Below are 27,914 nucleotides of genomic sequence, written 5' to 3' on the forward strand. Positions count from 1 at the left end.
ACAAAGTTTAATGCAATATTTTACAAAGGTTTGAGAAACATGAAACAAAAAACTTGAAACAAAAATGAGTGTCTTATTAAATGTTTTTTTTATTTCCTTATTTTCTTTCATTTTATGTGTATCATCTTTTTATAATATATTCAACAAACAATATAGTTACCAGTGTACCTAATTGTTTTTTTTATTCAATAAATATGATTTAGATTAGAATATCATGTGTACATACCTAAAAAGGAATGGCACGCGCCACGAATTAAAAAAAATCGGCTTGTTTTAACACGCCGATCAAATCCTTTTTGCCATCCCTGGATTAGTACAATATATAAATCAATTATAATTTAGGCAAATTCAAATTCCATCATAGTCGATAGTATTTTATTTTTTAATAATGATTCATAAACCACTATTTGACAACGCATGCTACAATCATAACAATAGTATCGCGTGAATTAATAATAACCGTCCTGAATATTTTAATATATGTTCCGCACGACCGCACGATAATGCATCAGTACAGAGTCAACCAAGCGAGCAGAAGATGTGTTCCGCGCCAGGACGAAAGTCATCCTTCAGGATCGATGACATCCTGAAAACCGGAAAAGCTTCAAACAACCAAAACCAACAACCACAGGATAAAAGACAAGTGGAGCTTTGCAATAGAGCCATAGTCGCCGGTAAACAATGCGATGATGCTGAAAAGCAGATAAAACAAAGTTTTCACGACAGCGTAATCTTGCGGAGAAATTTAACAACTGGCGTCTTCAAGACGAACGAATCTCGTTTTTCGATGGATGATGACAGATTGTCTGGTGTTCCAACTGACTTGTCACACTATCGGGGCGATTTGAGATTGAGATCCGTAGATGAAGTGCACGGAGGAAAAATGATCGGGCATGCTGGGAGGCAATCTGCTTTTTCAAGCATAGATAAGTACAGTATGCCGAGATCGGTTTGTAGTTATCCAGTGAATTACGGTCAGAGATTTTCATTTCCTCCAAGTCCAACGTATCCAGATTCAACGTATGGAGCAGCATATGCGAACGGTGAGCTAACTATACAATAATAAGTATATGCTTTAAAATTGTTATTATCTTTTATTTAGTTTTTAATGTGTGTTTACCTTTTCCTATCATAATAATATGATCATTTATTTATATAATATGAATTTAGCTTTTAAAAGGTTAGATCACATTTCTTAACGATTCATTCCATACAATTGAAATTAGGTATTTTGTACATGGACAATTTTACGCGTCATTATAATATTATATTCAAGATAATGAGTTACAAAATTTCTTTCCTTTTTAAAATTTAGGTTTCTGCAGCAATCATAAAACTATTTCAATTGTTTTTCCCAAATATATATTACCTATTGTGTTTTTGAACATTCTATTAATTGTTGTTTAGGTGTTATTAAAATATTATTAAATGTTAAATGTTATTAAATGTTATTAAATAAAGTAAGTAATGTCAGGTTTCTACAATTTAAATTGTGTATATTAAATTTATTTTTAATAATTAATTGTCTAACGTTGTTATAGTATTTTTTGACATGAGTTTAACTTCCACTCGGTCCAACTTATTTTCTAGAATTTTTCTGATATATTATAATATGCTTCTGTAGGTTTTCAAATTGATGTATTTTCTGCGGCAATGAATCTAATATTCTATTATTATATACATGCTTTAATAAAAAAACCTAACGTCAAAACTAAAATTTGTTCGGATGTCATCTCTAATTATGTTAGTGATATCATTTTCCTTGGTTAAATGAAAAGCTGGTCGACTTTCATTTGATCGAATTTTAGACATTTCATATACCGAATAATTGTTAGTAATAATTTGCATGAATGAAAGGCGGATTGTTAACTCAAATGATAAGATCACTCACTCGAAAGGTGAAAGATGTGATATAAGTAACGGGTATATTTTTGATCTTTTTCAAAATATGTATTTTTGTAGGTTTAGTGATGCAATTATCTCGTATCTATACATTTTTCACCCACGATGGCCACGCGGCTTAAGAGTTGGACTATAAAGCCGTGGGTCCCAGGTTTGAATCCTGGGTCTGGCAAGTACACATATTGTTTTTTCAATTTGTGTGTGTCAGGGTATGGATCTAATAGGTTGAGCGAGTGGCTGACATCCATTTATCGTAAAAAACAAAAATCTGTCAATACAAACCTCCACTCTGTGGAGGCCCATATGATCTTATCAGCATCGGACATGGTCAAAAAAAAAATACATTTTTTATTACCATGTTCGATCCTAAAAAGATCATAATGGGTAGAAACATACATTGAAAAACAATTTGTGAATTTATGCCAGACTCAGAATTCAACCCCGGGACCCACGACATAGGTATAAATAAGTAGGCACTATAGGTACATACCCACGGTGGCCGAACGACTTAAGCGTTGGCTAATAATGTCGTGCATCCCAGGTTTGAACCCTGGGTCTGGCAAATACACATATTGTTTTTCAATATTTTGTTAGGTTGAACAAGTGGCTAACATATATTTCTCCTAAAATCAAAATCTGTTAATGCAACCTCTACCCTGTGGAGGTCCATAATATGATCATATAAGAGCAAACATGGTAAAGTAGTAGTATAATAGGTACATATACCTTCATATTATTTAAGTTAAAAATTCTCCAAAAATAAATGGTTTTATTTAAATTTTTAAACGAATTATGGCTTGTTACGAATTATCTTCGTTTACACGGTTAATCTCAAGTTAATACTGATAATGTTTTTCAATACAGTTAGCCAGGTTATTCGTTCCCCATGTAAATAAATAATTCAGTAGGTGCCAACATTGTGTATTATTTTTGGTTGGTTTTATTTGCCAATTCATACCAAGTGTTTATAAGTAAACAACATTAAACTGCTTATTATTTTATTTTTTATCAATAAAACGTTATCCAAATATTTGAATTAATATAAATACTATATTTTGAAGGTGTGTATGATAACTGAGTGATATAATCAATCAATAGATTAACTGAAATTAATTTTGTACTGCATTTGGCACATTTATGTAATGTAAAACACTTCTATGCTTCTATGAAGACGGAGCATTGATATAATATGAAAATGAAGCTGATAATAGGGATATAAGGATTATGATTAAATTAGCTACAACTTATTTTGCAAATAAGAAATTATTTTCGAATACTTTTGTTGTAAAATTTACACTCGTTTATGAAATTTATTCGCACTGATATAAAAAGTTGTTGTTAAAAGCTCTAACATTCTTTTTTTAAATCTTCAATTATTTACAAGAATGATCACTCTAATAACTACAGACCTACAAACTTATCTGTATAATGGCCAAAAATGGAATTACCAACTACCATAGGACGCCATTTTGAAAATTTCATTCGAATGTCAGATTTTGTCCAGTTACTAGCCTTGATTGGGTAGTTTTCGACAGCGGCTCCCCCATCCCATTCTTCAGATAAATTTGTAGGTCTGTATATCTGTTGGTAAGTAACCATAGCAATAATACACCACGTTGCTATTTTGTTTTTCATTTTATAAAAAAATTATAAGTCTGCTAAAACAGAGAATATTAATTGTTCTATAGTAATCAATTGAACTATATTAAAATGTGTTTGTATAAATTATTATCAAATTGTGTACATAATACAAAACTTTCGTATAAAGTAATGTTTTAATTTCAGTATAATCATACAATAATATCTAATATAAGTACTTCTAAGCTTAGGTATAATTATAATATATAATAAAATAATATTATGTAGGTAATATTCCCAATAACAGGCGGACACAAAAATCATAATAAATCAGATTAAATTAGATCAAATATTAAGTACATACAGCTGTAATGAATATAATTGGAGAGTTATTGAAAATGTTTAAAAAAGAAAAACACATTAGTAATTATCATAAAAAGAATAGAGAAAAAAACGGAAAAACATAAATAGTATAATATACTTATATAAGAGAGACAATATAAAAAAGGCAAATACGATTTAAAAAAAATACAATAAAAATGGAGTCGTGCAGATGAAATTAGTCCTAGTTTATGGAGCAACTTAATTTGAAGGAGACAAGAGAACAAAAACGATTCACTATGGAAGATTCAGGGCTCTGCAGAGTCGAGCCACCGGATAAACTATAATCTAGATTAAGTTTATAATAATATTATGTATGAATGTATAAAAGGGAGAAAATGTGAGGACGAATATTTACTCTGGGTACATTATTTTTTTTGGTAGACAGTAATTTTGGGGAATCTGAATGGTTATTAATTAATTTGAAGATAAAAGGACAGAAATAATACGCTGCGTTTCAAAAGATTGGATTTTGAAATTAGAATAATTGGGTAAGTTTATATTAAGGTAATTTTTGAAAGATAGACGATTTAAAAAACGTTTTTGCACTCGTCCCAATGACATGAATAGTGTAGTAAGGATTACATACTGAACTGCAGTATTCGAGTTTGCGATCGTACCAGAGAGTTAGTTATAAAGAAGAACTTTGGTGGAAGGTTTTTGAAGGAATACCCACATACTTTTCACTTAATAACAGTTTTGCTATCTTTATTATATTAATATTATAATATTTGTACTATAATTTTTGTCTTATTACTATTTTTTACCTACGATATAATTATAGTGCGCTAAAAATACTAAAGGTGCGTCTGTCCAGGCCCGGTCTTTGATTATTCTAATTTCTCAAGAAATCATCAATAATAACATTCCCGAGAAATAGAGAAATTATCAATCTACTGACCGCAATCAGAATTTCTCAAGAAAATTGGATTTTTTTCTAATCGATTTTTTTAAATTTTCCGGTCACTTTTTTTGCCGGAAGAACTACAAATAATGTGGACTGTAATTTCGTAATAACGATGATTGCTCAAGAAACCAAAAAATCAATCTTGATAAATGAAAAAAGTTAAGAAATCACAAGCTCTAGTAATCCCTTGGAAAAAGGGAAAAACCCTTCTTTATTACCTGATTACCTTTGACACTTTTGATATCATGATAATATGTACCACATTTGATGATAGGTATGCGGTTTCGTTTCTCTTCCAGTTAATTATCCTTCGCGATTGGCATTCCACAGTTTTAACTATCATACAATTCCCCGCAAGGAGAGATATTTCGTTATCAAGTGTGGAGCTATTCGCCACTTCCGGTATATCACTTCCGCCTTGGTTTGGGATTTACGTTGGCAAATTACTTCATTTGTATCATATTCAGACGTGTCATATCGTTTTGTATGTTATTTATCAATTAATATTATCATTTAAATGAGCTACTTTAAACTGTGTTAATTGGTTTTATTAAACTACCGTTAACATGATAGAACTCCATTGAATTGGCGGGAGATCAAAATAACTAACCATACTTTGACTAAACAATATGTCCGATGATTGTAAGAATGGAATATTTACTCATTATTTTTATAAGGTAAGGTGAGAATAGTTGTCCTGAATTTGAGAAGGATAGAAACTTTGAATAACTCATGAATTTATTTTCAGATGATTATAACGTTATTTTTTATTTATGTTGTAAATCAAGATTACTTACAGTCGCCACTTTATGTTACACGTTAGTTAAATGTATTATGTGGCTGGTACTAAATTATAGAAAATAAAATACAATATAAAAACAAAATCGTATCACCTTTTTATTTATGGGTTTTTCGATTGAAAATATTTGAATACACTGCATTTTAAGAATAAATAATTACAAGATGAAAGAACTTTTTATATAAGTACAACGTTTTTAAATTCTGTTGAAGCATATAAACTTGACTTGACTAGCTTAAACGATCCAAAAAAATTGTACTTGACATGTCATATTGATTTCCATAGTATCGCACGTATATATTAATAATTTAGTTGCTAGGACCCTAGACCCCTAGCAACCGACAATGATATCGAAATAACTTTTCATACAAAACAGAATTGAAATTTCATACAAAACAAAATGAATTCAATTCTAATTAAAGATGGCTAAAAGTATTAAAAATAATGCATTGGCATCCAGCGGCGGCTTCTCTAACACCATGCATGTGCGCTGCACTGCTTTTTCCTAAACATCACTCAATGTGCAACAATGCTATTCATAAGTCATCACTCGTTTATCGCAATTTAATCCATGTAAATTTATACCAAAAGCATATACTCAGTAAACAGTCACCGAATTCGTGCGCTCATCGGAACGCACAAATATGGATCTTAGTTTGCCGTACATATTACATTGGGTAATAACAGTTCAAGCCGACACGTGAAAACGATAAATAACTCATGAATACATAAAATTTTATGACCTTTAGGGACGCAGCTCAAAAGTTACGCGGAAAAATGTAGTAACTGAGATTTAGCAGGATTGATAAAAAAATAGATTTTTTTTATTTAAATCTCATATAAATTCATTGAAAATAGGCTGATATTGAATAAAAATTGATTATCAACATAAATATTTTGGATCGATCCTTAATTCCTTCTATATTTGCAAATATTTGAATATAATTTATAAAAAAATAAAATCTCAGTTACCATGTTCTTTCTCATAGTGAGTGAATATGTATAACATGATGTCATATTTTTAACAATGCAGGCATTTTGCTGGAGTTTTATTGCTTTTTGTAGACGAAGAAACTGACGATTTGTCGAGAGTCGAAAAATACGTACCTACCTATTCAAAACAATCGATAGTTTTGTTTTTTTAATATTTTCTTCAAATATTATTTCTTACATACAATTCAGTATGATTTCTGCGGTCGTCGTTATAGTCGGCTTTTTTAGGTGTTTTGTCACGTTATTTCGATAGTTTTGTTCATAAAAATAAATTCATAACAATATATATACTTATTGTTTAATCAGGGAAGTGCATGTGTTTTAAAACGATAAATTTTGAATAAAAAATTTATAATACTTATAATTATAGTTCAATCAGTGAAGTGTATGTGTTTTAAAATGATGTCGGTAAACGTAGACTTTATCAATAATAATAATAAGAGTCAAAATAAAAAAAGGATGGTCTGATGACATCTGTGGAAATTGAAAAGTGTTTTTCAACCAATAAAAGAATTAAATCGTCTTTCATAAATACTTACCATGAATCAGGACTGATTTAACATGTCTACCTGTATTAAGCATTGAGAAAAAACTTTTACAAACAGTTTAAGACTTTAATGAGAAGTGATTGAGGTGTTCGCTAAACAGAAACAACGCTGAATTGATATGCTTTTTAAATAAGGTAAGAAAATTTTGAGTGCACCCCCAATGAAAGCAATTTTGGAAACCACCGGCCGCCACTGTTGGCATCGTCTTCTGATATATTCTAAAAGTTTCAAATGTCTAGCTAGTCGGGAAGTTAGTAAAAAATCGATTGCAAGATTTGTAGCGGACAAAGAAGCACCGGACAAATAAGAATACGAGCTAAGAAAAACGTTGTAATAAAAAAATAACAAGTACTTAAGTAGTAATTTAATATATTTTATGGAAGTTATAATTGAATTCATCCTGTTGTGCAACAGTCCCTTGAGGATAAAGATAGGTATCTAACATATTTTGGTTTGTAATATAATAGTAATGCAAACTTTTCGAAAGTAGTTTGAGAATTGACAATAATATTGATAATTAGATTGGCAAAAAAGCTAACGTGGGGCATCTATCCTCACTTTGCATTGAGCGGGTAATCGTATAATTTAAGATAAAAAGGTTAACCGGTAAGCCGGAAAGTTAATATTATTATGACGGTAGGTTTGCTGCAGTGGCGTGCGGTTAATAAATACAGTCGATGTGTATGTAACATTCCCATGATATTCGATATATCACTATATTATAATAATACTAGCTGACCTGGCAAACGTTGTTCTGCCATATAAATTATTTCTAGTGAATATTTTGGTTGTTAAATAAAAAATAACGAATGTATCGTAAGTATGTGGGGATGGGATCTATGACAGAAAAAGGAATAGAGCGCTGTAGACGATGACCGCCAATAAAAAAAACATCAACCATTCATTTTCTCAATTCAAAATGAGTAATGATGTTCATAATGAATGAATTACCTGTGACAGGATCTCGTTGTTTAATGTTTATGCAATATCCGTCTTATCCCTTCCAGAAAATTAGCGGATATTGGAGAGCGTCGTATGAACGGTGTGTGTCAGCGATGAACTCCAGATTATTGTTTCTTCTTCGAATCACGATTTCTCGCGTCGATGTGCGGTCGCCAACCATGATTCCAGCAACGTCGTCAGCAACAGGCACATTAAATTGATGCACATGCTCTCCAGCTGGTGTTTTATCAGTATTTATGACAATAGCGTGATTGTCACTTTGCAATTCGTGCATGTGTGCTTTGAAGAATTTCAATAATTCTAGTGCTTATTCAACAGGGCGTCCAGTTCGCCGACGATGCGCCTGGCATTAGGCGAATTGAGGCTATTGTAGCCGCAACGTGCATCCACATGATTGATGTCCTCACCGCCCATGAAGTAGATTTGTAAAAATTTATGTGGTTCGTTTGGCATTGGCAGCAATGAGCCTACTTTGTGGTATACTTGGCCTTTGATTTTGAACGTAGAATGGAATTGTTGACCATTTGCCGCAGTATTGTGAACTATTTCTGTTGCTCCGAACGAAGTAATTTGGAAGCATGAATCTGGAACTGTGCCGATGAGCAAGCCGTTCAATGGTTCTGGTGGTATCTCAATTTCTGGTAGTTGCACTTTTCCTGATGCGCAACACATCCCGGCTGACTCATGTTTGAATTTGAGCGCATGACAATGGGGACATTCTTTGTCCATAGCACCAATCAGCACTTTCGGATGAGCGGAATATTCAATATCTGGCTCGTACTCGAATGCAAGACGAAGGAACGAAGCGGATGTAAATGTTCGATGTACTTGTTGGCGTTGTCGGTCATTTGCTCTGCGTGTGTTAACTACGAACCGGCGCGCTTGGCTCCGTTCCAATTGTCGTTGTTGATTTCGTTCAGCTCATACCTCTTGTGATTGAGATGCACGCAATTGCGACATGCTTACACGCACGTTTTTGTTATCTTGTTGGATTTCTTCGTCTGTTCTTTCTGCTCTACTATTTCGCATGTTTGTTGCTTTATTCGTTCGATGGCCCAAATGGCCCCCCTTGCGTCTTGCTGGCATTGTGAATTTGATACACGCACATAAAAATAGATAAATTAAAATAAATCGTACAAAATTTTGCACGCACTGCGTTGTGATATGCCGAATGAAATGTCAAAATGACGCGACGCTTCTCTTGAATTCTTCTCGGACGTAGCGCCATCTGTCATTCGACAACATAAATAATTTCGTTCTGTTTGAAATACGAACGACGGTTAAATTTGTTCATACAAAAATAATAAAATCGCGATTAAAAAATGGAAGGGTGGGGGTAGGAAAATGAAAATTTGGGGTTATAGGTATTTTTTATGCCAAATAATAAAAAAAAATACAAAAAAAAAATTGTCAAAAAAATAAAAGAAAATTTTTCTGGATAGAGATACCCTAATCACCTAGCGGTATGAAATATACTTGTTGACCTATTCTCATACCTGATAAATATACATAAAATAATTCATAAAAATCAGTCGAGCCATTTCGTAGGAGTTCGACCACAAACATCGTGACACGAGATTTTTATATATATAGAGATGATGTATTTATTGTGTAATTGATGGGGTACGTTCCGCACATAAGACATAATTTTTACATATATTACCTATCACTAACGTCATACGAATTATTTTCTTTTTAATTTGTTTGTATTCAGACTGGCGTCATTTTTATTTATATATATATATATATATCACATCAAATATTCTTTCACAATATCAAATATGGGGAATCAATTAATGTTCAAAATACTAAATAATAATATAACATTACTTATACAATATTGTATAATATTTGTATAATATTGTGTAGTATTGTATAATATTGTGAATATTGTATAATATTAAAATTATTGAATGAATCAATCGTTAAGATAGCGAAATCAAGGTACGGCTAGTGCAGTGAGACACATTTAAAAGCCCCTGTGCCTCACAACCCCTGGGTGTACGTACTCCGTATAGAACAATTTATTATTAGATTATCCAATAATTTATTGATAAATCAAACACAAAAACAAGCTTTTTTGGTTCACCTGATATGGCCCACAATAACATATACTTAACGTAATATACGATAATAATATAAAAAAAGTACCGAATTATTGTTCATAATATTCAGTAATTAAATATATCCTCTAAAATGGAGAGGTGAGTCGGCAAAGTTTACAAAACCCATGAACAATCACGTGAAATGAATGATAATAATTACAAGATAAAAATAACTTTTTAAATTTTCTGTTGAATTATTATGCTCAAACTTGTACTTGATATAAAGTAAATAAAAAACAAACAAACAAGTAAACAAATATAGAATACAGACATGTCATTTTGACATTTCATTTTAATTTCCATAGTAACGCACGTATATATTAATAATTTAGTCGGTAGGACCACCCTCTTAGCAACCAATAATAGTCTTTTACTTTTTACGGATTTTTCTGAAATAACTTTCCATACAAAACAGAATTAACTGAAAATGAATTCAATTCTACTTAAAGATGACTAAAAGTATTAAAAGAATGCATTGGCATCGTGTTAGTAGTGAGTAGATTTTATGTATATCCGCAATTATTGCTGTTACAATAATTTTTTGATCCGTCAAAATATTAAAAGAAAATTTCCGTTAGAAAAGGAAGGCGAGAGGGGGGGAGTTATAATGATTTTTAAAAACAACGATCTGACACTATTCTATTTAGCACTTCATAAATGGTGAGTAGAGTTAGGTATTTCCCGAGAAAATCTCAATCTCGAGATTCAGGGTTTCCCGAAATGATGAAATTTTGAATTCTCGAGATTTGGGATTTTCAGAAAAGAGTTCTCGCGAATTCTCGAGATATCGAGAAATTTAAAAAAACCTGTAAAAATCCTAAAATCAAAAGTGTAAAAACAGACAAATTCCAAAAAAATATGATTTTTTTTTTATTTAAGTAATAAGACAAACAAAATACACGTAGGAAAACAAAAATAATTTAAAACATTACATATTAAAATATAATTTCAAAAAACTCAGACTGTCAATGGCTGCGCCTGACAATGGCGTTTGCTTTTGAGACACAAAATTCCCTGATGTTGAAAAATTGCGCTCATTTGAAGTTGAAGTTGACGTTGGCTTATGCCCCGATCAGTCCTTGAACGTTTTGTATTTTCTATTCACTTTTTTCATACGGAAAAATTGTTTTTTTCAATTAATATTTGATAATAAAGAAATCCCAAATCCCGATTCTCGAGATCCGGGATTTCCCGAAATCTTCAAAATTTAAATTCTCGAGATTCGGGATGGAGAATCTCGAAAATTTCTCGAGAATTCCCGTTGGGAAATTCCCTAAGCCCAACTCGAATGGTGAGCATCTAACTAAGTTAACGACCATTCGATTTTTTTCAAACAATGCGTGTAATGCTGGAAAGGCATCTATCTTAAGTTGCTTATGTATTATAGGTACTGTTCAACCATACTAAAATAAATACTAGAACTGCTATCAAATATTGCAATAAAAACTATCGCATTACTCCCAATATTATAGTGGTTCATCTCTATATTACATCATCATTTTGAAACCTTGGTATATTATAATCTTAGTAATGTAATTAGTTCAACAGATAATATCACTACAAATGTCATATAATTTTATTTTTATAACCATCTTTATCTAAGCATCTAATACCCATAAGTATAATTGCATAATATATACCAAGGATATACTTAACTAATATAAATGTGGTTAATTTTCAATGATAGTATATGAGGAAAATGTATTATTATAATACCTACTAGTTATTAAAAAGTTAAACAAGGTATACAGACGTATATAACAGGAAAGGTATAACTCTTGTCGTTTTCGTTACACGTGTGCAGTTTTCTAACTAGAGTCGAATGATTTTAAGCTGTGTTTTCAAAATAATAATTTATGAGCAGCTTTTCTGACCGAACCGTTCATAGTTTTATGAAAAATTAAACTTTAATAACGATCAAAATCTATTTTACTGCGAGTAGTTTACCATTAGGTACTGCATTGCATATTATTTAATCAGAAAAGTACATAATATTAAAGAGACTAGAACACAAAGCTTTCGTTTTCGACTGATTCATATAATTATTATGGCTATTATCTTATAATAAATACCATTATTACATTTGATTACTATTCAGCGTCAGGATCGCTCAAAATTTAGTTGTGACATCTTTGTGGGTACACAAGATTATAAAATTTCGCATTCTCTATTTAAAATATACAATAAATAATGTTACATTGTGCATTTCTAGTTTTGATTAAAAATAAAAACAAATTTAAATTGAAAGCTTTCATTCAATAATTTTCTACAATAATAATTTTAAACTAACTAGTGAATAATAAAAACGTAGTTGCCATGGATAATAACCTATTTGAGATAGATTCCTAAACATGTTTATAAACTGTATGTAAATGATTAAGATAATAATATGTAATGATCTCTGTATAATATTATCATTTATACCAATCACCGTATGACACTATTAATGTTTCCAGTGTATTTGAGAGTTGTGCCTTGTTTATTACAGTTATCTTACAATAATTAACTAGGTAGGTAGGTACCATAATATTTAGAAGAATGCAGAATGCTTCCAATTGCATAGTTTAATGCCAGACACAGCAGTAGGTACATATTTTTGCGGTCGTTTAGCGGAGATATTTTATCGTAATCTTACGTAAGTCCATCTTATCTCTCCATGAGAAATATTGCAAGCGAAATAGGTACGAGGCATTTTATCAGATACCTACCTACTATCTAGATTATAGACTAGGGATCAAAATTATACGTATTTTGTAAACAGCACGACTAGGAACTGTTTTTAAAGTTCGCAAATGTTTTACAGAGTCTACAAAATGAACAAGGGCCTCAAGAAAACGAATGCAAAATTAAAATGACATTTGAAAGAGACAGCTGAGGCAGCCATTTTGAATGGCGCGTAACGTCAGATTGCTTACGTCACAAACAGTGCTATACGCTATATTATGATGGAAAATCGGTTAAGTAGCTTAGAAAAAATTTGGGAATCTCATACATACGGCCCTAAATAGATAATAATAAACTTAGGTATGTAAATGCAATTGAATATTATGAATTATTTATGAATCCGAATAGCCGGGTCCACACTGGCAACAAGTTAAGTTGCTGGCAACCTCGTTAGATTTTACGATAATTATGATGATTATCGTAAAATTTCTTAAGCAATTATGATAAGTACAGTAAAATTTAATGAGGTTGCCAGCAACTTGTTGCCAGTGTGGAAATGGCTTAATATCCACTGTGGTTCACGTAGTGGCATGGACCTGGGGTTAACTAATTCAGGAAGTCAACACCCATGACAAAATTTTTTCCAGTTTTGGTTGCATTGTATTGCAAAACTCTTCTGTAAAAATCGTTTCCGATTTTATAAATGGAAATTTCTCGGTGTACAAAGTAAACAAACCTACGAATAAAAAAAGACAAGAAGGAACATACTGATTCATCGCAGTAAAATCTGGCAATCAAATTCGCTATTTTGAAAAGCGACGATTTTGCGTAAACAAATATCACGTGGTCTGTACGTGTGCGGCAAACTTCGAATGTGTTTGTAATTTTGTGTATTTTATGTTTGTGTATCACGCATTGTCGGCCATATTTGCCGGCCTTTCTGATTGCCGTGTTTTGTACACATCTTCCTTCCTGTCTTTTTTTATTCGTAGAAACAAACAGTATTTTTTATTAGTTATATGAAGTTGGCCTTGAATCTGTAATAAAATAATACACAATTAAAAGATTTTGAAATAGAAAAAATTCCAAGCTTTTAGCCGTGCTCACTCATGAATGTCATTCGCCATTTAGATAAGTATATACACATTTTGATGTTATCTTGCAAAGTGCGAATGTAATGTTTTCAAATAATTGATATGGATTAATTGTACCATCGTATTATTTTCTCGAAATCATAAACATACTATAATAGTATTTGAGTATCAACCTATGTTCAATTTGAATTGGGTTGTAACAATAATATACCCGTATATATATCAATAGTATGTTTGCTACAAAATCCACCCAAGTTATCAGTACGTACTTGCACAGGTTTGATTAAAAACTATGATGAAATTAACATTTTAAAAATATTAATTCGTAATATTATTTTGACAGCCCTGTTTTCTGATCGGCGTACATCTTGCAGGTGTTTATAAAATAATAATAATGTTCAGCTGCAGACAATATCAATAATAATAATAATGTTTCTTGAAATAAAATCTCCGATGATTAGTGATTTTTGCGAAAAGATCGATTTAAATTAACGTACTTACGACCCCAAGGTCCTTTTTATACTCAATTATATTTGAATGTCGAGCTTTTCAGCCCTCCCTTAATGTGTTTTTTACATGTTTTTTTTTCAAATTTATTTTTCTTTTTGGATTTAGGATTTCGGATGTAGGTATTCAGTTATAACAATTAGTAGTTAATGAGCGATTACCGCGTAAGCTTATTATTCCGAGGGTCCCGGATTCATATCCCGGGTCTGTAAAACTCTTATGTTTTTTTTCAATAAATTTTTGGACCTAAAAGGTTGAGCATCTGTTTCTCGTGAAACAAAAAAAAATGTTAATCCAACCTACACTCTGTGGTTGTCCATATTATGATAATCGAACAATATGGTATAGGTATATACATATAATTACGTAAACTAAAATAAATCAAATATTTAACTAAATTTAAATAAGTAGGTATGTTATGTAACATTGTTAAGTTTATAGTTTCTTTAACACGTTTAATGGTATTTATTGATCTTATTGAGGTAATTTATCTCACGTGGTATAGTTGCCAATCCCAATATTCTGGAAAATTTGAATTTTTATGCACCCGTCAATCACATGCGTGGTCGCAGTCATGGCCTATTTTGGGTGAAAGCGGTTTCCTCGTGTCAGTCTCACCAGGCACCAATAGCGAGGGCTGTGCGGCTAGTCAATGCACTCCCTAGAGGTGTAGACATTTTTAGCGATGCACCATGTATGTATTTTGTTTTTTAAATTCTATTTTATTGTTTAATTTGTATTCTTTTTTTGAATTATTGCTGTTTTTTACAACGTTTTCTTATTCTCTATATTTCTTATTCTTATTTGTCCAGTACAAATCTTGCAATCAATTTTTAACTAACTTCCCGACTACCTAGACATTTGAAACTTTTAAAATATATCAGAACACGATGCCAATCCATTTTTTAATACTTTTAGCCATCTTTAAGCAAAATTGAATTCATTTTCAGTTAATTCTGTTTTGTATGAAAAGCTATTTCGACACCATTATTGGTTGCTAGGGGTCTGGGGTCCTAGCAACTAAATTATCAATATATACGTGCGTTACTATGGAAATCACTACGACATGTCAAAATGACATTTCAGTATTATTTCTATCAAATACAATTTTTTTTGATCGTTTAAGCTAGTCAAGTCAAGTTTATATGATTAAACAGAAAATTTAAAAATGTTGTACCTTTATAAAAAGTTATTTTTATCTTGTAATTATTTTATTTTATTTCTTGTCTATAAAATTATTTCTTACTTTGTTTTTTTCTCTAGTTGATTTAATTGTACTTTTTATTCTAAATGTCATGTTGTGAACGTCTTGAATTAATAATTTGTTATGTGCTCAATGTGTTTTTTTTTAAAGTAAACACATAAGTACCTATTATGAAAATCTTCAGATCTTGATATTTCCATGGTTATTTATTACCTACGTGATACCTATTTGCTTGAATTATTTAACGCCAGTGAATTAATTGTTGGTAATTTTGGATTAAACATAAAGCCTTTAAGGTAATTTTATTTTATGTGAATTGTTGATAATTAGATATTAATTTTCATTGCACATATTTTTTGTTATCATCATTTGTTGTTCTTTTAAATTTTGTACTTTGTTCGATGACTTTATGTCGACTCACCGATAGGATACGGATCTTAAACAATCTATGATTTGAAGCATCATTTATTTTTATTTTAGGCATTATAGAATATATACTTACTTAGTATTCAGGCATCGTCTTATTAATTGAATCGAAATTCTGGGCCGTACTAAATTAGGGATATATAAGAAAAAGTTGCAAAACTGGAACTGAACCTAACTCGTAATTCCGTATCTATTATATGGTTCTCACATCTAAACTCGCCTCGTCTGCCGCACAGTCATAAATCAAACCTTCCAAGAACGTCGATCCGGTGTTGCATATGAAGACCGCGTAGATCTACCTAGCGACAGTCGCACTTTACCTCTCGAAACGTATAGATATTTAGATGCGGCGACCGGTGAGCCCGTATAGGAATGACCAATTCGTAGGTGTGTGTATGCGTTCTGGCGTATTCAACTCGCAGCTCGAGACGCATGCGATTTGTTAGCAGCACTAGAAGTTTTTTTCAAACTAAAAAGTCGCATTCGACCAATCTGCGCAGCTCCATTTGGCAACGTGAATAACGATGACGTATTCGATACGTTGCAGATGAGGCTAGTTTAGATGTGAGAGCCGGCTTATATTTTAAATATCATTTAAAACTTCTCGGTACTTTCCCTTCGTTTAATGACGTCAGCAATAGTCATCCTTACGTCTATCAGTAAAAATGATCTTGAGTACATTATACGTCCATTATCCATGTAGCTACGACATATCAATGGTTTAAATGATAATATTTACTAGTTCAATTCATTCCGTGTACAATAACTAAATGCCATATAAATGATTTGAGTAGATACAACATCGTACTCTATCAGGACGTGTTGATACGATATCGAGAACATACGTTTTTACAAGGAATGGTTGTGAGACCTTACTTTGATCTGGATCAAATACAAACGGATGTTCAATTAACACGTAAGCACGTTTAGTGGATGGGCGTAGATTGTGTGTAAAATTAATCGGATTTATTAAAAACAACGTTGATAATATTTTTTTTTATTGTTGAGCTGATTCATTTCTCAAGTGTTTGAATTGAGTATTCAATTTTTGTTTGTTTATATTATTATTTAGCAGTGGCGAAGGGTAGAGGGAGGTAGGTTGCTAAGATCCGCCATAAATAGTGCACACTAAACTTTGTCAGTCATACGTAATTGTTTTCATTGAAATAAGACTGCAATTTACAGATGGTGTCGTTAGTTTTTAAAATTCAATTAAACCCTGCGACAACCAAGCAATAATAGATGATAATAAAAAAAATACTCGCCTATCTATATAATTACTCATAAAATGAATTTAAAAAAATGCTGTTTATATCACTCTATGTTTTTAAGCTATAATTTTAGCCCCACGCTAATTCTATTAATATCTATAACCTATTTAATACCCTATTTTCTGCAATCAATCAGAACCGATCATTATGTATTGTTGATAACATGCCTAATCTAAGCAAGTATTAATACCTAATATATTAATAATATTTGATAAGAGGCACTTGTATTGTAAATACCTGCACCTACTATTTACATTGAAATGACCGCAAATTCTGTGTAATATAGATAAACCTGCCTTGTAGATATTATGTATTATTATTGTTAAAATTAGTGTTACGAAATTATCGAGAATTATCTTCAAGATAATTTTCTAGAATATTTTCTCTAAGCTGAGAATTTTCTTTTTCAAAATATGAGGCTTTATACCATTTTGTTGTAATTAAGTTTTTGTAAATATTAATAAATTTGGACGTGAATGATTTGATGGTATCATCATCAGTCGGGGTCAATCCACTGCTGGATAAAGACCTCTCCTAGCTCCCTCCACCCTAGTTCTTTTCTGCCACGTACATCCACCAAACTATATGAGTTCGTCTATCCAGCGGGTTTTGGACGTCTCTGTGGGCGTTTAGTGCCCCTTGTATATATATATATTTGTCCAATGGTTTTCCACTCTACGAGCGACATGTCCAGCCCATTCAAATTTTATCTGCTTAGCGACCTCTATCACATCACGTAATCTTGTCTGCTTCTCATTGGCCAATTGTAATATTTTGTGATCTTTACGCGTTATGTCCAACATGCACAACTAACTTTCCATGCCAAGTTGCGCCGCTCATAATTTTTGGATTTCTCATACATTATGAGTCCATATTTTACATGCACACGTCAGGGTTCATAAAACAGGAGCCAAAAATCAAATGACACATTCAGTGTGAGCAAGATAAAAAAATCAACAAGTGAGACTATTTCTATTAGTGTCAAGGCTGGTTACCTCAAAACTTCGCCGTTTTGAGATAATCGTAAAAAACCGTTAAGTACATTAATTAGGGCTGCAAATAAAATATTTTTTTTTTGCAAATATATTAGTCAACAATTATAAACAGTGAATAGCGAAATAAAATCTTCTTAAAGTCATTAAAATTAATAAATGTTTAAAGTTAGTTGGAAAATATAAAAAAAAATAACGGTTGATAATATTAACGACATTACAATCTGGTTTAATTCCATTTAATAAATTACTTTTAATAAACAAAAACATAATATGTTACTAAATTGCACACGCGTGCTATAATAATATAATACCTATTAGGTTTTTATTTTCGGGAAATCTTCCATATTTTTCCTGTCTTCTTTTAATTTCCAGTCTGCCATATTTTATTGACAAAAGTTATCAAAACTGATTGACTAGGTGAATATCTAATACTCATCTTAATTTATTATGTAGTTATGGAGTTATTAACACTATTGAAATAGTGATTTAATCCTATTTTCATGTACCCCATTTAACGTCGATTGATCAAATTGGCATTTACAGATTAAGATACGAGAAATTTCAATAAGTGGGATTATGAGATAACTTCATTTATCACTGTTTATCAGTATAAATAATACACGGTTAAATTACTTTAATATCCTAATATAGATTTTGTACGGATTCACTAATCAGGTAATTATGAAAAAATAAATCAGGCTATTATTAAGTAGATATATCATAATAGGTATTACCTTATGATATATCTGTCTTAGATTATAAATAACGCGTGAGAGAAAACATAATATGAAAATATGTAAGTGAGAAAGAGACAGGGATACGATTTTTATTAAGCATACGCGGATAAACGCAAATTCCGAATTTGAAAAATCGGAAGAATCGTTTAATTTAATTAGGTTGAGAAATAAAACAAACGAAATTCTGGCAATAGTTTCTCGAGAAATTAGTATGTTATCGAAGAGATTTAAAAGTAATTATAATATAAATAGGGTTTTTAGCATTTTTTTGAATTCGAAAACCTAGCTTTCCTTCCATTTTTTTCTTTGTTAAATTTTTATTTAGTACACTGCGTGTATCATACTTATAATCTAAGTAACATCTTTTTGGTACTATAAAAGTTATAGAACTCTTCGTTTATTATAAGTACATGAAAAACTATAAATTTTCTACATAGAGAATAATCGAAAACTATTTATGTACCTAATAAACACCTTTTTTATTCGTAATCAATGACATTAATATGGACGAAGCATCTGGAAAAAAATGACACTCACTTTTTTGTTGGGTCTGCCGAATGGCATAATCTGTTCTAACGCCATTACAATAAAGGTGATATTGCTATAAATTCTCGATGCTTTTTGTCAGGTCGGCCGAATGGTTCGGTTCGAACGGGTTCGCTCAAATGAACATTGACACTAGAAACACTGTTCTAACGCCATTACAATAAATGTGATATTGCTATAAATTCCCGATGCGTGATATCGCATAATGGAAATTGCGTGACGTCTACATGTGCGAATGTCGCTATGCGCGAATTTACTTGCTAGCTACTGTATTGAGTGCGTTGTGCATTAATAATGTCATTGTTCGTAATTATATTATGAAGAATCGTATCCTCATAATTTGGTCATTTCAGGCCACCTAGTGGTCTAGTGGTTTAGAAGCATCGTTATATTGCTTGCAACGACATTTTTGTATTAATTGTCAATGTAATAAAGTGCCATTTCTTTAAAATATAGACAAATTTATTTGCTAATATTCTTCTGAAAAAGTTTCACTTATCAGCGAGTCTCAATACCGATATATTAATGTTAAATTAACAGTGTTTACGACGTTAATTGTATTATTATTACTTGTCCATTTCTGGGATGAGCCCGGGATGGTTACCCCGCTCGCCCACCCCCATGGCCCCCACAAGGGGGGGGGAGGGGCTGACAGGGCTCTAGCCTGGGGGCCCAAGTTCAGGAGGGGCCCGGCGAGGCGAGACGACCACATAAGTGAGATAAACACACATAAAAAAATTGCTTTAATTGTAAAAAAAAAAGTAAAAAAAATATCATTTAAAGTTATGTGGTTGTACGATACAATTTTTAATATTGTGTATCAATACTCGAAATCTCCATAATTCAAATGGCTGTATTAAAATATACAATAAAACACTAAACATACACATTAATTTTACTGCGTACACCATTTGGAAAACGCTACTGTTGAGTGACACACTGCCTTTATCCTTAGCGATAGGTCGGAGGGCCAAAGATCCTAGCCTAGGGGCCCACTTCACGATGTGGTTCCCATGCCCACCCAATTGCTATGCAACTGATTTAACATTCATTTTATCTTCTTTTCAGCTGCCTCACTCCCCTCACAATGGCCTCTCTCCCCCACTTTTCTCTCAAGTTATGGCCTCCAGAGTCACCATATGAATGGCTACCCACCCATCAATTATGCTCACTACTGCCGCCAGATGCATTCTCTGCCTTTAGCGTTCACCAAGCGCAAAGGAGGACAAGTGAGATTCACACCTCAGCAAACACAAAATCTGGAGAGAAGATTTGGATCCCATAAATACTTGAGTCCAGAAGACAGACGAGTTCTAGCTGGGCAGTTGAAACTCAGCGATAGACAGGTACTTGCATGTTGAATTATAAAGTTATAGTCTTAGAGCCTGATGCAGAAACATTTGTCTTAACTAAGATTTCCTCAGGACAAAACACTATGCACAAACATCGTCCTAAGCTAAGATCATGTTGTCTATGGTTCACTTCGTCTTAAAGCTTCGGTCGTTTTTTCTATTGAAAATAATACCATATTGAAAAATTCTCTTTCCTATAGTTTAGGTAAATTATTTTATAATTCTTAAACGATGACAAAAATATGACAACTGCACTTTATAAATGCAACAACTATAAATACACATTAATATTTAATTATAATACTCTTATGTTTCCGTTGTAAGTCATTATACGTGATTCTACAGGCACAGCAAGATATTTTTTTTAACATGGTAACACTCTTGTTTCTTGCGCGGTATCAGGCGAACATAAGTTGAGAAGGGGAGCAAAAAAAAGAATAGGCCTGTCTATCCATTGAAAAAGTATCGATACATGGAATGGGTATCGTATCGAAAGAAAATATCGTCCTTTAAGGATAGGATGGCCCACACAACCTGAACCGGGCCCCCACTTCCCAGGCCAGGATTTTTAAGTTTACTTAGGGTTAAAAGCAATGTGACGCTCAATATTAGCGTTTTCAAAATTAATGCTGTATTTTGAAAACGTTACCAGTCACTATTGTGTTTTAGTCAAAATAGTGAAAACAATCCTATAGGTATAAAAATAAATAGGTAGGTAGATGTAAAATATATTATTTTATAGCAAATGTTAACCGTTGTCTTTAAAAAAAACTACTAACTTTTGTGTATTTAGGTAATATGAAGATTTTTGCAACTTATGTCACTGTTTTTTAAAATGTGTCAAGCAACGTTTTCGAAATACAGCATTCAAATGGTGTTCGAGGTAAAATGAAGGATATTCACTGTATTTTTAGTGATTTTGTGTATTTTTTAATATTTCTATATTAAAAGGTCCGCAGTCCCCATTCACTGCGGACCATTTAATTAATATTTGAGCCCTTGCCCGGAATAACGTTGTATCCAACAATATTCTTGTTTTGAGAAAAATGGAAAAAATTAAACCAGTTATGTTTTGTTACATTTTATATTTTAAACACAATAAACATACAATTATTAAGAGTTTTAAATGTAAAGTTGTGAAGAAAGGCAATTAAATTTGGATTTATTAAAAAAAAATATAGTAAATTAGTGGAAAAATGTTGTATATGAAAATTTCACATACAACATTATTCCGCAAAATGTATTTTATTCATTCTGCTTCACTCAATAGTGTCTTTAAAAAGGCAGCATGCTCATCTTACATGAATTCACACATGTCATTGAGGTTTTTGAGCTTAGAATTATCTTCGTCTGCTTTCTGAACATAGCGTCCGACATTCGACTCTCAATACATGAGACGAGATGATGACTTTGTCCATTGTGATTCAGTAACCTGAATGCTAATTGAATATTTGTCTTTATATTAAAATAGAGAACACATCCAGGATTAATTTTTTTTGGCACAAACGAGACCTTGCAAAATAGAACTAGGAACGATTAAAAAAATTGAAACGGTATTAGATTAAGTTACAATATATAGAGCACTACAATGCCAGCATTATTATCAAACAACATTTCAAATAACAATATGGATAAATCAATTGAATACAATCGATTAACGTTCGACATATTAATAATATGTCGAACGTAATAATTTTATTCATGAGATCAACAGAACTGTCAAATGGTATACAACATTATTCCACAAAACTGTTTCGACGGGTAAATTGCAGGCTTAATAATATTTTTTCTGGATAAATACTCTTTTCCTACATCCTTCAGCTTCCTAGCTTTGATATTTGTCCAGTTTAAAACATTGGATGTTCGTTTTCTTCCTTTATTCAAGTGAATTATACCACGCTCCGTGATATTGACGGACGGCGACGCCATTTTGACAATAAAATATACAACGTTCTTCCACAAACCAATAACTTTAAAATGCTGCCACAAGCCTAAATATTTTTTCTTTGCCATACTACCTACCTTAAACGATGCATAAAAACATACCCAACATTATTCCATCAATAACTCAACATTGACAATTTTGTTGGATACAACATTATTCCGGGCAACGGCTCATTTAATTATCACATTTAAATAACATGATAATTATATCTAATGTCCACCTGATGGGCAACGCACCAGTTGCGTTGGACGCAGTGAATGGGTCATTTTTATACGACCCGGGTCGGTGTGTCAATTGTATTTACCATTGGTGAGTGTGCATAGTGCCCGAAGATGCCGAAAGGCGAGACCCGTGTCGCAAAAAACGATTCAAATGGAATAGTACAAAACTTAAAACTATTAGAATTTATATCTATTTGAATTGCGGAGTTGTCAAGTATCGCGACATACGAAAAAATGCATCGTACTACTATTGTTAAAATGTTAAAATCGTTGAAATGAATAGTGCGCATGCGACTTTTTTAGTACTAGAGCAAATTTGTGATGTGTGTTTATCTCACTTATCTGATTGACCCCCAGGCTAGAGCCCTGTTAGCCCCCGCCTTGCGGGGGACATGTTTGTAAATATCGTTGTCAAATTATGGTTGTTTGCGAAGGATTATTTATAATTTCATTATATATCCATCGTTATCGAAAGAAATTATCAATAGCAAAATATCGATGTATCTTTCATAAAGTATTGATACTTCAAAATATCGATATTTTTGTTACGGTCCTGCACTCATGCGTAATACGGAAGGGGGCGTGTTCATAACAAAAGTAGTCTATGGTTAAGGATTCCTTAACTCTATACTCAGGATTGTCTATAGTTAAGTCATCCTTTTCGGCGACTTATCCTTAGGAACGATTTCTTAGATTCTGCATGCGGCTTTTGGTATTGATATTGCAGATTTAAAATAGAGCCTTCGTAGATATCTCCTATCAATATACCTCTAGCAAGCAAGTGCCATTTTGTTATTACAACGTTTTTCTTATTTGTCCGGTAAAAATCTTGCAATCGATTTTTAACTAACTTCCCGCCTAGCTAGACATTTCAAACTTTTAGAATATATCAGAACACGATGCCAATGCATTTTTTAATACTTTTAGCCATCTTTAAGTAGAATTGATTTCATTTTCAGTTAATTCTGTTTTGTATGACAAGTTATTTCGGAAGAAATCCGTAAAAAGTAAAACTAATATTGGTTGCTAAGTGGGTCCTAGCAACTAAATTATTAATATATGCGTGCGTTACCATGAAAATCAATATGACATTTCAGTATTATTTCTATCAAGTACACATTTTTTTGATCGTTTAAGCTAGTCAAGTCAGGTTTATATGATTCAACGAAAAATTTAAAAACGTTGTATATAAAAAGTTCTTTTTATCTTGTAAGTATTTCTGTGAAACCTTCCAAACTTCTTAAACAATAAAAGTGAGTAGTAAGTTCCTATAGAGGTTATTTTTTAGTTCAGTTTTATACCTATGTTTTGAACATGCCTGAGTTATATAATATTGTTTATAGCTTTATTTAAATTAGATAGTAATGAAAATGTTTTTTTGTTTTAATATTGTTATTATGTAGAATTTTAGATTATTTTCTAATAATTATCCACATAGCCATTTTTCTGCGAATATTAGTTACGAATACACAGCGCTCGAAATGGAAAAGTTAACGAACCGGAGCGCTTGACCATTTTCTGAAAATATTAACATAGTCATCAAATTTTATGAAAATAAGTGTGTTATTTTTTTTTTGTTATATGGCCTATCTAGCTCAGACGGTCAAATTATTTTTTCCACGAGACGGAGCGATAACTTTACCGATTGCACGAACCGGAACGGCGCTCCGGTGCGTTCCGGTCCATTTCGAGCACTGCGAATACAAACTAAAACTTTTATACTGGCTTAATCTGGCTTGTAGAGGAAGTACAATTCTGCTGATATTGCGGGTTGTGTCATTTTTGAACATTGATATTATATTACTAATGTTTTTGAAAGTGACGATACGTAACTGAGTCACCTGCACTGCCAGAAAAAAATAACATTTCAATTTCTACCTTTATCAGCTTTAGCCAGTTCTCTTCTTCAGAGAGCTCGAGATTATTTCAGAAACGGTAAGGTAGAGTGTAGACTACAGACACTACAGTCGGGAGCTGGGAAAGCATAATGGTTTAACAAAAATTTGATAGCATAAATTGATTATCTTTTTTGTAAAGCATGACATTTCTAACACAAATTATGTATTTATTGTAACATTGAAGTTAATGGGCCTTCCAAACCATATTCGACTCCTACCACAGTCGGTCTTAATCGAGCGTATCACGGGACCATGCGTTTGGATGTGAAGCATCCTTTTTTATAGTTATGGAGCAGTTACCCAAGCACTAAAGTGTGTTTTAAGTTTAAAGTACACACGGGAGAGAAGAGCATGTAGAGGCAAACAATATAAGATTATCCAAAACTACCGTTAAATACGATTGGAGAGATCTTTACGTTAGCAAATTTTCTAAATGCAACAAAATTATTGGCCTTTGAAGCGACCAGGTCAGACGATTTGATGGGCCCAACAGCTAGTTGAACTGACTTGAACGGTTCTTCAATATTCCCAGAGGATGTGGTTTGCATCCCGTATTTCTCCACCATATTATTGACAATGTTGAAAGGGTAACAAGACCAAGCTCATCTGCCAGCGAAGCCACTGACTTCAGTCAAGAATTTACTGGTGTAATAGTTCAGAGTCAAAGCGGTTATCTTAATTCGCCATTTATTGTAACAGGGTTGAAAATTTAAGCCCGTTGAAGCTTTCTCCTGCGCTTCAAATATGGCCTTTTAGGATAAGTTTCTCGATTGGTCTCAGGCATCCAATCCGCCTCTGGGTAGTTGCACTATCAGGGCTCGAAATGGACCGGAATGCACCGGAGCGCCGTTCCGGTTCATAAAATCCACAAAATCATTGCTCCGTCTCGTGGAAATATTAATTTGACCGTCTGAGCTAGATATTTAATATACTTAATAAAAAAAATAACACACTTATTTTTATAAATCACACTTACAATTAATGTAGTATAGTATAATATAGTTGATATTTTTGTAAAATTATCGAGCGCTCCGGTTCGTAAAATTTTCCATTTTGACCGCTGTGCACTATATTTTTGTTTTGATTTGATTTATCAGTGATTTAGTTCGTTCATTAAAATGTGTCAGTAGAACTACACCGTATTTTAATATTCATAATTAACACGACTTGCCTCTTATTGTGATGTTGAAATTTAGAAAAAAACCCAAATGTTAGTGTTATAAATGTTTTAACAAAATGATAACAATATCATATTATTCTAAACAAAGTTGGGAGTGTATATTATTATTTTAATATTTCGATAGATATTAACTTAAAATAAAACCAGTTAACAATGTATCTACAGTATCATATCAGACGGGGATTCCCTTTTTAACCGAACGATAAGAAGAAACAATAGATTGATATTGAATACAAAATAATAGTTACCACAACATTGTATAAAGGCAGGAATGTTTCCGGCAAGAATATTATCGTTTTCAGGATTCTGGTCTGCCGCAAACAATAAGTATACATTCTTGGAAGCGTTTATCAAAGTGGTAGATCAATTTCATATCTAAAAAGGATTGTGTTTCTATGATATAAATCAATATCAAAACCAAATCAGGAAGTGAAAGAAGGAGAGGTAATTTTCCCCGGGATTAGCATTCTTAAAAATGCATAGCTGAATCGCAATGTATCTAATAAATCTCATATTGGATTTAATCACCTCCATCGTTAGATTAATAAAGCCTGAGCATAACTTTTTGCACAAGCAACGAGTGGTCCACTTTTCAGATGTCAAAATCAGATCCCAGATTGCTTGACATATTGATTCGCCATTTCTCGTTTCAAATTGAATTATAAAAAAATCTCACATCAAATATATTAACTATCAGTGTTAATAATAAATAATATACATTCCTGTTATTCTTCAGCTGTCATAGTCAGTCCTTCACACAAAAACCGGTGGTAATATCGATTTCCAAAAAATATGTAGCATTGAGCTACGCATTACATTTGTAGAAGGTGTGTTAATGCTAGTGTATTATTATTTATCATGTAACTCATTTATCCAAATCAAACCATTCACTGTGTGAACACGACAGATGCGTCAGTATGAGCACTCTATAGAACAATGACAGGCAATGGCAGGTCATCCATCGACAACAACGGGAGGGGCGGAAAAAGTAAGACCAGTCGTTGTGAATGTATCGGCTTTCTACTTGAGTCGGCAATGATTTAATTCGCCTGTAAAATTAGATTAGAATTGTGGATCTTCGAATTTTGATTTTGTTTTTTTTTTTCATTGACAGGTAAAAACATGGTTCCAAAACAGAAGAGCGAAATGGCGACGCGCTAACAATCTTCCATCCACCGAAGGCGATGATCCTGACAGCGATATACCTTCGGACGAAGACATTTCTTCCAGCGCACCAGATCGGAGTGCATTTTATGAAAATCCACGACAATCTCCCATATCGGTTGGGTGACGACTTATCAATTACACTGTCTTATCCTTACGAGGCAGGGTCGGCACAAAGATTGTGAAGTTTATTTCAACGAATATAATGAGTATAAAGTTTTTTTTATAAAAACAATATAAGTATTATTATTATGTGTGTAGGTACCTAATGTTTTTACAAATTCTCTCATTAGTGCGATAGAAAGAATAATGTAAACTTTCTACTTACTTTAAATATTTGTATCAATCTGAGTTCTCCTCTCTATTACCCAATGCATTATTTTTTACTTTGAAATTAAAGGGCTTTTTTTAATTTTTGATTGTTGGTGGAAATCTATATAAATTGCAATTAAACAGCAACAAAGTTTTGATTTTATCACTTCTCCCATGTGCTTTATTTAAAAATGATTAAGTATCGGTTTCATGAATCATGCC

The 27,914-nt window shown here is 32.3% G+C and overlaps 1 protein-coding gene across 1 annotated transcript; it reads left to right on the plus strand.

The window, feature by feature from the left end:
- The first annotated feature begins 524 nt into the window (after positions 1-524).
- Positions 525-27,904, plus strand: HHEX (Hematopoietically expressed homeobox). Its single transcript, XM_085956857.1, has 3 exons — positions 525-1,043; positions 20,689-20,966; positions 27,331-27,904. The coding sequence occupies exons 1-3, from the start codon at positions 539-541 to the stop codon at positions 27,505-27,507; spliced, it is 960 nt and encodes a 319-aa protein (XP_085812983.1). The 5' UTR covers positions 525-538; the 3' UTR covers positions 27,508-27,904.
- Positions 27,905-27,914: the final 10 nt, after the last annotated feature.

The sequence above is a fragment of the Rhyacophila brunnea genome, unplaced genomic scaffold, assembly GCF_057557595.1.
Source record: "Rhyacophila brunnea isolate RB1 unplaced genomic scaffold, BYU_Rbru_1.0 scaffold_6, whole genome shotgun sequence".
NCBI lineage: Eukaryota > Metazoa > Arthropoda > Insecta > Trichoptera > Rhyacophilidae > Rhyacophila > Rhyacophila brunnea.